We start from the raw sequence: 12,049 nt of genomic DNA on the forward strand, positions 1-12,049 counted from the left end.
CCTAGGAAATACCTGGGGGTAAGGGAGGACTAATGACACACTTCAAAATGCATCCTTTTGAAGCTACCTTCGGGAAAGAGAAACCAATTATCTGTTAATTACCTGATCCTGGAAACTCCAAATCGGAGACGCCTAAATTGTAGGAAGGGCAGACTAAATATGTCATGAGTGTGCTGTTCTGACCTGAAGCTGAGATGAACTTGAAACTACAAAGAAAACCCTTGAGTTGGGTTTTGAAGGATTGTTCCTTCCATACTTGGGTTGGGGGGACGTCTGGTAAGTTTATTAGCCTGTGTGTAAGTTATTTTATTATTTTCAGTAGGGTTTCTCTGTTGTGCTTTTACCTTAAGAATAAAATAGGCTTGCACAGGAAGTTGTGAATGAAAACTTATAACTGTGGGCAATCATTCTGGTATTAGTCTCTGAAGAGAAGGCAAAAGAAGCTTGCTTAGATAACCTGTCTTTCGCTGGAATAACACAGTGAGGGTAGGGAACTGATCAGCCTGGAGATATTCCATTCAGAAGGGAGAGAGAGACATGGATCTCCACCTATGAGATGTGACAGCCAGGGAAGCCTGAGAGTGGTGCCCATGCTGTACCACAGAGGGGGAGTACAGGTGCAGTTGCCCTGAACTGTGACACATGCATTCTCCCAGTCTCAGCCATACAGACCTCCTCTCTCTACCTACTTTAAATAAGCAGTCCCTCCATGGCACACTTCATTGTCCATGTCTGAGTGCCTCTCTGCCCCTCTAATAATGTACCAAGGAAGCAACATATTGGCTTTCAAGTTTCTCTGCCTTTTACTTTCCCTTGTAATACCAGAAGTCAACAAATGATGTAAAATATCACTTTAGGGCCCAATGTTGCAGCAGAAGAGTGACACTTCCCACTCAAGTAGAAATGGTAACCAGTCATCCCGCCACCCCGGAACTGTCAAGGAGATACATGCAACGAGGTTATTCTTAAACATGTGGGGCTTTATTTCACACCCCTCCCTAATGAGTATAAAAGTAAAAGTTAATCACAGTCTGTATTACATTCACTTACCCAGTTACCACTGACAGCTTTATTTTCTCCATTTTCCATTCCTCCAGGCAATAGCTCCTTTTCTGATTCTCTTGGTAACTCTGCTCCCAGTTTGTCCTTTAAAGTGATGTTTTCTTCCATAAGTTCCTCCACGCGTTCCTGAAGGTTGATTTCAGACAATTTCAGCTCATAAACACGACAGCAAGATTCCTCTAATTTCCTTGTCAGGAAATCTTCATTGTCCTGGGAGAGCTGAAGTTTAGTTAGTAGGTCTGCTTGTTCTCTATTACCACACTCTTCTTTTTCCTGTAAGCTTTTCAGATTTTGCTGCAGTGTCTGTAGGTGGCTTTTCATGTAATGATCCACATCTTCAATGAGAGTTTTTATTTTAGTTATATTCACATCTAAGTGCAAAGACCCCTGAATTCCATTGAACACTGCTTCCAGTTTGCATCGGAGATATTGTACAGTTCCCTCTCCTAGCTCAGAGAACAGAAAAGCTGTAGTGGCATTGAGATCTAGGACTTCCTTTTCCAGCCTGGACACCTGACCCTGAAGGGACAACTCCCGTTCTCTCAACACTGCTGTCTTCTGCTTCTGCTTTTGTTTGTAGTGCTCGAAATATGCTGACTGACTCTTTACTTCATCCTCTTTTGTCTTCAATTGGTCCTGAAGTCGCCATAGCTTTTCTTTTTGTTTTCTTTCTGCCTTTTCTTGTTTTTGAACCTGCACATTTCAGGGATTAGTATGGGAATGAAAACAACAATAGGCAAATCTATTATTCAGAATCTCTTTTCACAATATTTTTTTCCTTTTCTTAATGAAGCAATAATTTTTCCCATCTCTTCTGAACCATCTTTTGGCCAAAGCCCAGGAATAATCTGAACAAAAACTTTTTAGAAATCAATAGGACTACATGATGTGGAGATCAGAGCAGAATTTGGGCCATTAGCTTGTCGTTTCAACCACCACCAAAACATCTCAGTTAAAAACCATGTTTGCTTTGATATTTAATATTTTAGTTCATTTTGCATAATGTAGGATACTCATCAAATCAAAACCCTTTTATGGATTAAAATGCACATAATCAGTTCCTAACTATACAACATATTATTTTTAATATTTATACTGTAGTAGCGTCCAGAGGTCACAATTAGGTTCTTAGTCCCATTGTACTAGGTGCTCTTCAAACACATATGAAAAAAACAAACAGTTTCAGTCCCCAAAAGCTTACAACCTAACATAACAAGTGACCTATGAAGTGTGGAGGGAAGAGGTGCAATGAAATATATAAATCAGAATTTGTGTATTCATAAGAGTCAGTTAACCCATTTGCCCTCTAATTTAGCCATCATTAATTAGCTCAACTATTCCAAGGCCTCTGGAAATGAGGAAGCAATGCAAAGAAGGAAAACATAGTGGGCCTTGTTAGTCAGATCACAGAGAGTGTTCCACATGTAAATGAATATGGATAATTTTAATTTTCAGACGAACCATGTTACACTTTACATGAATGCGTGGGTCATGATATAAAGTCCAAATGTGTCAGATGAAAGAAAAACAAACATTTCTTATTTTATTAACTAGTCCTGAACCAACTAAAGGCCATCAAATAACATAATGCAAACTTGGGACTTTTTCAGTGGGTACTGAAGCACAGAGACAGTCTGAATGAGGCATTTGCAGTATCCCATTAAGTACTGTTTCAGCTCAGTGTTTTTACACTCCAATCTATTGATTTTTAGGGGGCTTGCTGATGAAACAAAAGTAATGAGATTAACACTAAGCATGAAAGTCACACAATGTCAGGCAGGATCAGACTATTAGGTTTAAATGAAATTACCTTCTGATGGGAGAATAGGAACTGTTTAGACAAATTGTGAAAAATATATTCTAGTTTTAAACAGGTTGATTGAGAAATTACTGAATTTAATATTATCTGTTATACTGAGACACTACACCCTAAAAGTAGTGGAGGAGTTTGAATAATGCTACTATGGTCTCAGCTCCAATGAAGGGAAAACCCCAACCGTAACCACCACTTGGGTAGAGAGTGGGAGCACTCATTGAGTGGCAAATACAGCTTTGGAGACCAAGTGTTCACCAGTATAAGCAATGAACCCTATAAAAATGCCAATGGCTAACTAAGCAAAGGAGCTATTAGGATAGAGTAGCTTTTGCCCTCAGAATAGGAAATGGTTCTCAATTCGGGTGGAGTGGGTTGTTTAAAACATGCTACCTTGTCTGGGATAACTGATTCTCCATCTTCCAAGTAATGGTGACAAATTGGCCAGGACCTGGAACGTAGATTTAGTTATGGGTGGGTCAGGATATGTGGTTGGGACAATGGCTAGAAGGAAAATCCGTATACTGTGTCTGCATGAAACTATGTGGTGCGGAGGCAAAAGTAAAATCTTGAAAGACGAATTTAAAAATTTTTGGTCTGGAGGAAAAAAGGAAACGAAAGGGGTTGCTATTGTCATGATCCCAGCGATTGCACAAGGGTAGAAAGAAGAGAAGACCAATTGATAGTCATATGGTTGAGGACAGAGAATAGGATTAGATGGGTGATGTCAGCATATGTTCCAGAACAAGGTGGACCTATGGAAGAGAAGAGGAGCTTCAGAAATGAGCTGGCAGAGTTGGTGGTTATGGTTGAGAGTCACACCTTGTTAGTGGTTGATGGTGATTTAATCTGTCTTGTTAGTGAAAGGAGCCCAGAAGAAGCAGTGGTAGGTAAATTTGACAAAAGAAATGCAGAAGGAGAGAGGGGGATTGAGTGGTGTAGGCTTAATGGGTTTTTTCAGTGGTGCTTGCATGGTTTGGAAAAAAAAATCCCATACGGTGACATATTGCAGTGGAAAAAATAAAGTCCATGTGAACTATATTTTGATGAGAAGAAAACATATGAAAATGATAAAAGACAGAAAGGTTATACCAAGTGAGTATCTGACAAATCAACATGCATTATTAATAGCTAAACTCCAACTGCAACCTGAGAAAACAGGAAAGAAGATGAAATTGAGGAAAAAATTGCATTGGTAGTTTTATAAGGGGTGGGGGTAAAAGGAAGAGTTCTGCCAAAAAGTAATTGAAGGCTTTCATGCTTTGCCAATGAGGCAGTGTGCTGAGTCCACTTCTCTTTATCCTAGTTATGGAATTATTTAGTAGGAGAACCAAGCCTGCGGAGACACAGAGAAAACAATGTATATTGATGATCTGGTCCTTTTGACTGACAGCAAAGAGGATGTGGTAACTATGGTATCAGAGTAGACATCAGTGTTGGAAAATCATGGTTTGAAGGTAAACCCAAAGAAAACTTAAATTATGTAAGCAGGGAAGGTTGAAGAAGAGCTGTTGATTGAAGTATCAGGAGAGAAGCTGAATCAGAAAAAAAATAATTTATGTACTTGGGAAGTACACTTAGTGCCATCAGATGGAGAGTTGGAGAATTGAAGAGAAGAATCTAATGTGAATGGTGGAAGTGAAAATGGTGACAGGAGTATTACTGGGCTGGAAATTAAGTAATAAACTGAAAGGAAAAGTGTATGCTGTGAGTGTTTGTCCCTGCCTGCTCTATGGAAGGTCTGACAGAGATGGAAGAAAAGAAGATACAGGTAATAGAAAATAATATACTGAGAAGAATGGCAGGTGAGGGGTGGGCAGACAGAGTGAATAAGAAAGAAATTATGGGGAAAATGAACTTGGGACTCTCAGTGATAGCCTGGAGAGCACACATTTGACATGTGATAAGAATGGGAGAAGAACGGTCAGCAAAGAAAGCATGGGAGGAAGAGGACAACAAGAAAGGACGTGGAAAACTGAGGATGCGATGGAAAGACTCTGTCAAGAGAAGTCTGAAGAGAAAAGGACTGGAACTCCAATTCGTACGAACCTGTTCCATGGACCAGAAGAAGCGTCAAAGAATCATGGGCACCTCTAACCCCAGGTAAATGGGAAAAGGAGTTGACAAGTGATGTGAAGCAATACTGAGACACTCCAGCGGTATTACAAGTGTGCCTCGGTGTGCGCAAGGATAGCACAGTCGTCAGCATACTGAAGGTCGGTAATAACAGACCTGGTGACCTTAGGCTTAGAATGAAGATGCCACAGGTTGAAGAGCTGGCCATCCATGCAATGCTCAATCCCAATTCTGGAAGAAAAGTGGTCACAAATAAGAATCAAGATCACAGCAAGATAGATGGAAAAAAAGGGTTGGGTCAATAACACAGTCCTGCTTAACACCAGCACGGATGGTGAACGGCGCTGCCTCCAACCCATTACAAAGAACAGTGGCAGTCATCCCATCATGAAGTAGCCTGAGAATGCAAATGAACTTCAATGGACAATTGAACCAAAACAGCACCTTCCATAATACCTCACGACTGATGTAATCAAAGGCCTCAGTTAGGTCAAAAAATGCCATAAACAATGGCTGATGTTGTTTTCCACATTTCTCTTGGATCTGTCATTTGACTTGCAGTCCACCCTAGATCTTTTCTCCGGGGCTTATCGTAGCATGGGGTTTTCCCTCAATATTGGGAAGACTAAGATGCTCCACCCAGCCTGCCCCAGCACAAGTTGCTTCCCATTCTCCCACAAATTGTTATCGGTGGTGAACTCCTGGAAAATGTTGAGCATTTCCCTTGGTTCCCAGACAGCCAATCTTGATGTGGAGATCAAACATGGATCCCTTGTGCCAGTGCATCCTTCAGAAAGTTGCTTCATCATGTCTCTATTGACAGAGAACGGCGGATGGAAACTAAGATCCTGGTCTACAATGCAGTAATCATCGTCACTTTTCTTTATGGGTGTGAGAGATGGGTGACATACTGAAGCCATTTTAAGTGTCTGGAGTGGTACCACCAGCACTGCCTTAGGAAGATTCTCTGTATCAGATGGGAAGATCATTGCACCAATGCCAGTGTTCTCTCTAGCTAATATCACCAGTGTTGAGGCGAAGATTATGAAACATTGATTTTTCTGGGCTGGCCATTGTGTGCAGGCTGATACTCATCTTCTGAAGCAAGTCCTCTTTTCTCAACTTAGTCATGGTAAGAGGACTCATGGGGGACAGAGGAAACACTACAAGGACACCCTGAAACTATATCTTAAGAATGGTGGCATTGATCCCACAAATTGGGAAGAGCTGGATGGCAATAGACTGCAATGGTGTTGCATCATACATCAAGCCTCAGCCCAGTTTGAAGAGAATTGCTTTACTCAAGAGGCTGAGAAATGGCCGAGGAGGAAGGAAAGTATACAGCATCCCAGCCAGACGTCGTGCTCTCTCCAAGCAACCACCTGTTATAGATGTGGAAAAACCTGTAGAGCACGGATTGGACTCCTCAGCCATCTTAAGTCTCATCAGTGACTTTTTCCCCCCAGCAGACATCATCCTTGTATCGAGGGATAGCTGCCGACGACTACAGGTATACTATACTACACTGCCTTTTGCTACATTAATGAGCTTCAGACCAAAATTTTGCAGTTGTAACTACTGATGAAAAGGAAATATACCCATGGAAAATAAACCAGTAAAAGTTGCAATACTGTGAGCTACACTACGTCAAGTAGGCTTAGCTTAGAAGGATATGTGCTGTTTGCTTAGAGAATTTTCATTGCTCCTCTATTCAAGGAACTCATCAGATGAGCTATGAACCAAAGCGGGGTGTTTATTTAAGGAGAAAAAAATAAGTCTACTGATAAGCATATTTTTTTAAAAAATCCCTATAGATTATTTGCAATAGCACCTGCTATGTGCTAGGCATTTTTCAAACACTCGGGTATGGTCCACCATGTTCCACAGAACTGACAGTCTAAGGACAGACTAGTAGACAGACATTAGAAGGGGAAGGGAATGAAAACAACAATAGGCAAATTATATATATATATTCATTTGCTTCACTCTAAGGAAGAAGAGGGATTTACATGTGGACAGGGCAAGGGCTTTGCAGATGATCATAGGGAGGCCAAACCATGTAGAAAGCCACATGGAAGTAGGCAGGGAGGTGACTATGTGAGATGCTGAATAAAAGTCAGACACGGCTGGGAGAGGATAAATAGGGTGAGGCAGAGTTAAGTAGAACTTTGAAGTGGAGACAGGAATCTTAAATTGGATGTAATAGGGCAGTCAGTGGAGGGGTATAGAGCGGGGAATTCCATGGTCAAATCCATGGGCAAGGATGACGAGTGTAGCAGCTGCATTTTGTTCGGCCTGAAGGAGGACAATGCATATGATTGGCAGGCTGAAAAAGAGGCTGTTGCGGTAGTTGAGACATCCATCCATGTCTCTTTATAACCTTCAAACCAGTGGTTAGGTTGCTTGCCTGAGATGTGGGAGACCCCAGTTTGAATCCCTCACTCTGGATCATGGACTTGAACTCAGATTTTCCCCCTTCCTAGTGAGCACCCTAACCGCAAGGCTCTTCTGTGATGGGCTTTCTCAATCTCTCCTGCTGAAGCTGTTCACTTTGTATAACTACTTAAACATTCTTTGGGCCAAAGAGAGAAAGAATGACTCAATCTATTACTCACCCAACTCTATCTCAGACTACTGTACAGCAGTCCTGGATATAAGGAGCTGATAATAATGAGATTTAGCTATGGGGCTGGAAAGAGCAGGACTGATTTGTGGAGAATGAAGATGTTGGCCTGGACATCTGGGGCAAGGGAAAAGGAGGAATCAAAAGTACCCTAGAGATTGTAGACATAAGTGATGGGAGAATGATAGTGTTGTCAGCAGTGACAGAAAAGTGGGGAAGTGGAAGGAGCTCTGATCCAGTTTAAGATGACAAGTTATCGAAGACATGTCAGCCAGACAGGCTGAGATGCGAGAACCGATGGAAGGAGACAGTTTAGTGGTAGAGAGATTGATTTGTGAGTCATCCACATGGAGATAAGCGAAAGCATTTCATTTAAACAATATCCAACTTACCAAATCTGTCAGTTCCACCTGAAGGTTTCGGAGCTTCCCTTTAACACGTAGGTTTGCATTTTCTACCTGCTGTAGCTTTGCATTCAGTTGGTCAACTGTTTCGAAAAGTTTCTTCTGTGACAGCTCCAGCTCCTTTGCTCTACATTATTGAAAAATAGGATTGCTTCTGAATCAATACATCACAATATTGTTTCCAGAGAAATAATCTATCATCAGTTCTCCAGTTACACTCTTTTCTCTCTCAACAATAATAGTAATTAACACTACATCACTGATAATTGAAAATTAATAACTGATCATCGATAACTAATTAACAATTAATTACAAATAGTGTTTGCATGCATGTAGCAAATTTCACTGGAAACTCTCAAAGGCCTTTACGGGCTCTACTTAATTGTAAATGTCTACATTGCAATCTTTCTCTGGGATGCAGAGGTGCACAAGGAGGAAAGGATACTTGCAGTTTGAAATCCATAAGCAAACAGAAGCATTTGATTAGTGGTTTATGGCAGCCTGTTGTGGCATACAAAGTGGACACCTACCATAAATGGGCATACTTTGTAGCCAAAAGAGACATGGTTATCTGACAACAGGATTCTGCTAGCCCCATGACCAGTGAATGTAAATGTTACCATCAGCAACAGTAACGTCATATATTCCTCCTGTTTAGAGAACCAGTAGGAAGTACCGCACCATGAGTTATGCTGGCTTAATGCAAGACATACTGCCCTGTAACATCTCTTGTAAGGTATCTTTCATACTGGAAATTAAAGCTTGCTATGACTTATACCCATCTGCTTTGGCTTTTGGCAATAAAGCTGAGATTTAGCACAAAATATGTTCCTTTCCTTGTTAGTAACCTCTCTGTAGCCTAGGCTCACAACATGGGAGCCAGCTTAGACTCCTCCCTCTCACCCAGGACATATCCAAATCTTCTTCACATTCTAAACACTTCTAAAACCCAAATCATCTTCTGTTTTATGGGCAAAAATGCTTTTCTAGTCTCTGATCATCTCCTGTCTTAAATAGCACAACCTCCTTTTCTCCAGCCTTTCTCATACCCGCCTCATCTTCCGCCAGCCTGTGTCCTACCTTAGGCCTTATCTCCTTGTTGTGGCCTCCCACAATGACGCCCCATTCCTCTCCTCTTCTCAATCCCATCTCCATACATTTTACCGTATAGTTTCCTATGTGTGAAGAGCCCTTTCCAAAGCATATGTTTAAAATAATTATACGCTCACTTCTCAAACAAACAACCTCACAAAGTCCTTCCCTCCTCTAGATTTCTCTGTGCATCCTGCAAGATCTTCAGGCCACAGACTGTCTTTATTTGTGTGCACTCTGTACAGACTGAGACCCTTGGTAATAAACAAAAAAAAGATACGGATGCAGACAATTATCTTTGAACGTCCTTTTGAACCTACCTATATATCTTCTATCTCATGTAGCTTTGCTTTGAATAGCACTATTGCCATGCATCAAGAACCATTCACCCAGGGCAACTGATGCTTAATGGAGTCATTAGTTTGAGCAATACTGTTACTTAGGACCAGCAGACTAAATTATATCTAGCTTTCTGAAACGCTGATTTTGTTTGACAATACAAAGCATAACTGCAAATGTACACATAGCTGACATCAACCATTTTTTGATTTCAAATAAACTTTTCACTTTAAAAAGAAGAAGAAATATAAACTATGTTACCAGGATATTCAAATAAGTCCAGTGGTCTTAAATGTGTGACTTATGTAATAAAATGATAGACTTCGATCATTATAATTATAATCTGATAATTCAGTCAATCTGGAATCCACGTTTTTATTCGTTCTAGAACTGTTAAACTATATTATGACATCCAATAGAAAAAGCACATATTTTACATACTTTAAAAGTCTATAATACAAAACATGCATTTACCTGTTTCCTAGTGCAGAATTTGACTTTGTGTAGTCCTCTAAAATGTCTTTCAGTTTTTGCTCTGACTTTTCCAGCTGTTTTATTCTGAGATTCAACATCTCCACTTCAGCACTGTTTACTGCCCCTTCAGACTCCCTTGCACTTCTTCTAAATCCTGGAAAATCCAGGAAGTATCAATTTTAACATTAAGATTCAGAACATCAAATCCTTCATTACTGGGTACTTTAACACAATAACAAAATTCTTGTCCTCTTTCAGATGAAGGCTCCATGAGTAAAAATATATATTGTTTAAGTTTCACCACATGTAATGCAATCTGAATGTTTCCTTTTTTCAGAAGATGTTTAAGTGCTCGCCTTAACTTCTATGGTGCTTGGATGAACGTCTTTTGTTGATAATGAACACATTTATTATTCATGAGAGAACCGCATACATTTCATTCGCCCAAAAGTCATTCAAAATGTATGAAGGAAGTCTCAGTTTACAGCAAAAGAGAACTCTAGACAAGACATTATGAGTCAAATTCATGGAGGAATTATGCATCACACCTGAGACTGAAGTGGACGTAATTTCCTGGGAAACACAGAGGAAGATAACAATATGAAGTACATTTACAGGTTTACAATAGCTCTTCCACTCCTAGCACAACTGTGTCATTCTTTGGATTGTCTGAATGCAGAAAAACAGAAAGTAAGCAGAAGAGGCATTTACTGGTTCAAAAGGCAAACTATGAATATTTATGAGAAACATTCAGAATCTTTAATTGATAGTTAAAAGTGTCAGGGTGAAAATGTATTTCTGCTTTGGTCTTTTATAGAATTATGTCCCAAAGTATTTTCTGAACACAAAATGTTACAACAGAGATAAAGCGACTCACACACAACCTGAGAAATACTGGCTAAAAAGTCTTCTGTCATACAGACCTCTCGTAACGTTAAAAGTCTCCTCTGCAACAGAAGGAAAACAAGAAAGTCTTGCTTGCAGCTAAAAGCCTACAGAAGAATGGTTTCAAGATGGTATGAGAAGATACACATAAAAATTCCATTACTTATTAACAGGATTTTATCTCCACATTTCAAGTATATCATTTGGAAAATATATTAATTATTATTTATTTGTATTGTATAGTCGTATTGCCTAGAAGCCAGAGTGTTAATGTGCTAGACATTGTACAAACATACAACAAAGAGATGGCCCCTGCCCTGAAGAGTTTGCAGTCTAAAGAGAACTTGCATTCTAAACCTAGGTCCAAGTCCTGCAAGTAGAATGTGTTTGTTCCTGCACCCACACAGAACCCTGCTGATTTCAGTGGGGCTCCATGCGGGCACAGGGGTTCCTTTACACATTGTAACAAGCAGGATCAGGACTTTAATCTACAAAGACAAATAGTTTATATACTGCTCAAAGTGTGGTTCCACTCTGAAAAATGTTAAAATTTGCACCATGGGTTTCCACGTTTACCGCCTCATAATTAGAGTGACCAGATGTCCCGTTTTTAAAGGGATGGTCCTCTATTTCAGCCTTCCTGCAGGTGTCCTGACTTTTTCTTACAAACAGGCAAATTGTCCCATATTTTCTGTCTCCCCCTCATCAGTACTGGTGGGTCCTGCTGCTGGCCAGATCCCTACTTGCTAGCCACCCGCCCACCAGCGATGGAGGTGGGTGTGCAAGGCTAGTGGGGGGAGGGGGGAAGAGAAGTTGCAACGTGCAGGGCCAGCCACTTCTCCTGCTGGTGCATCAGCACAGTCCCCACTGTGTGCTGTCTCTCGGCCAGCAGGGCTCTGCCCCCCTGTCCCATTTCCGGCCGGCACTGGCTGCAGGCTGCAAGCTACAGCAGCCGGTGAGTGCGGGCAGGCGCCAGGTAGCGTCCGGTTATGTGTCGCCTCTGCTGTCCACCCATCGTCCCTTTACGTGCTCCCCCTCTCGCTGTCCTCTCCCTGCTTTGCCCCTTCACCCCTCCCCTCCAGCCCCGCTGCTCCTCCATATCCTCCCCACCCCCAGCGGGCGCGTCCCACTCCCAGTGCTGTGCAGAGACCCAGACCCTGTTCAGAGTGCTCAGCTCAGCAATAGCCTGGCCAGCAGGCTCCTTCCTTCCCCCAGGGCCTCTGGCTGGGCCAGTACCCTGGGAAAGCCCAAGACTGTCTGGCCCGGAGCAGTAGCCAGGAG

General features: G+C 41.4%; 1 protein-coding gene across 4 annotated transcripts in view; it reads right to left on the reverse strand.

Annotated features, from left to right (window-relative positions):
- The window catches only part of JAKMIP1 (janus kinase and microtubule interacting protein 1), a 368,387-nt gene that overhangs the window by 102,429 nt on the left and 253,909 nt on the right, over nt 1-12,049 (reverse strand). For all 4 annotated transcript variants that reach the window (XM_043544665.1, XM_043544666.1, XM_043544667.1 and 1 more), the window contains exons 3-5: nt 9,884-10,037; nt 7,967-8,105; nt 1,051-1,755 (exon numbers count right to left, since the gene is read on the reverse strand). In XM_043544665.1, the coding sequence (XP_043400600.1) occupies nt 1,051-1,755; nt 7,967-8,105; nt 9,884-9,981 (942 nt within the window). In that variant the 5' untranslated portion in view covers nt 9,982-10,037. The remainder of the gene's footprint in view (nt 1-1,050; nt 1,756-7,966; nt 8,106-9,883; nt 10,038-12,049) is intronic.

Source organism: Chelonia mydas, chromosome 4, assembly GCF_015237465.2.
Source record: "Chelonia mydas isolate rCheMyd1 chromosome 4, rCheMyd1.pri.v2, whole genome shotgun sequence".
NCBI lineage: Eukaryota > Metazoa > Chordata > Testudines > Cheloniidae > Chelonia > Chelonia mydas.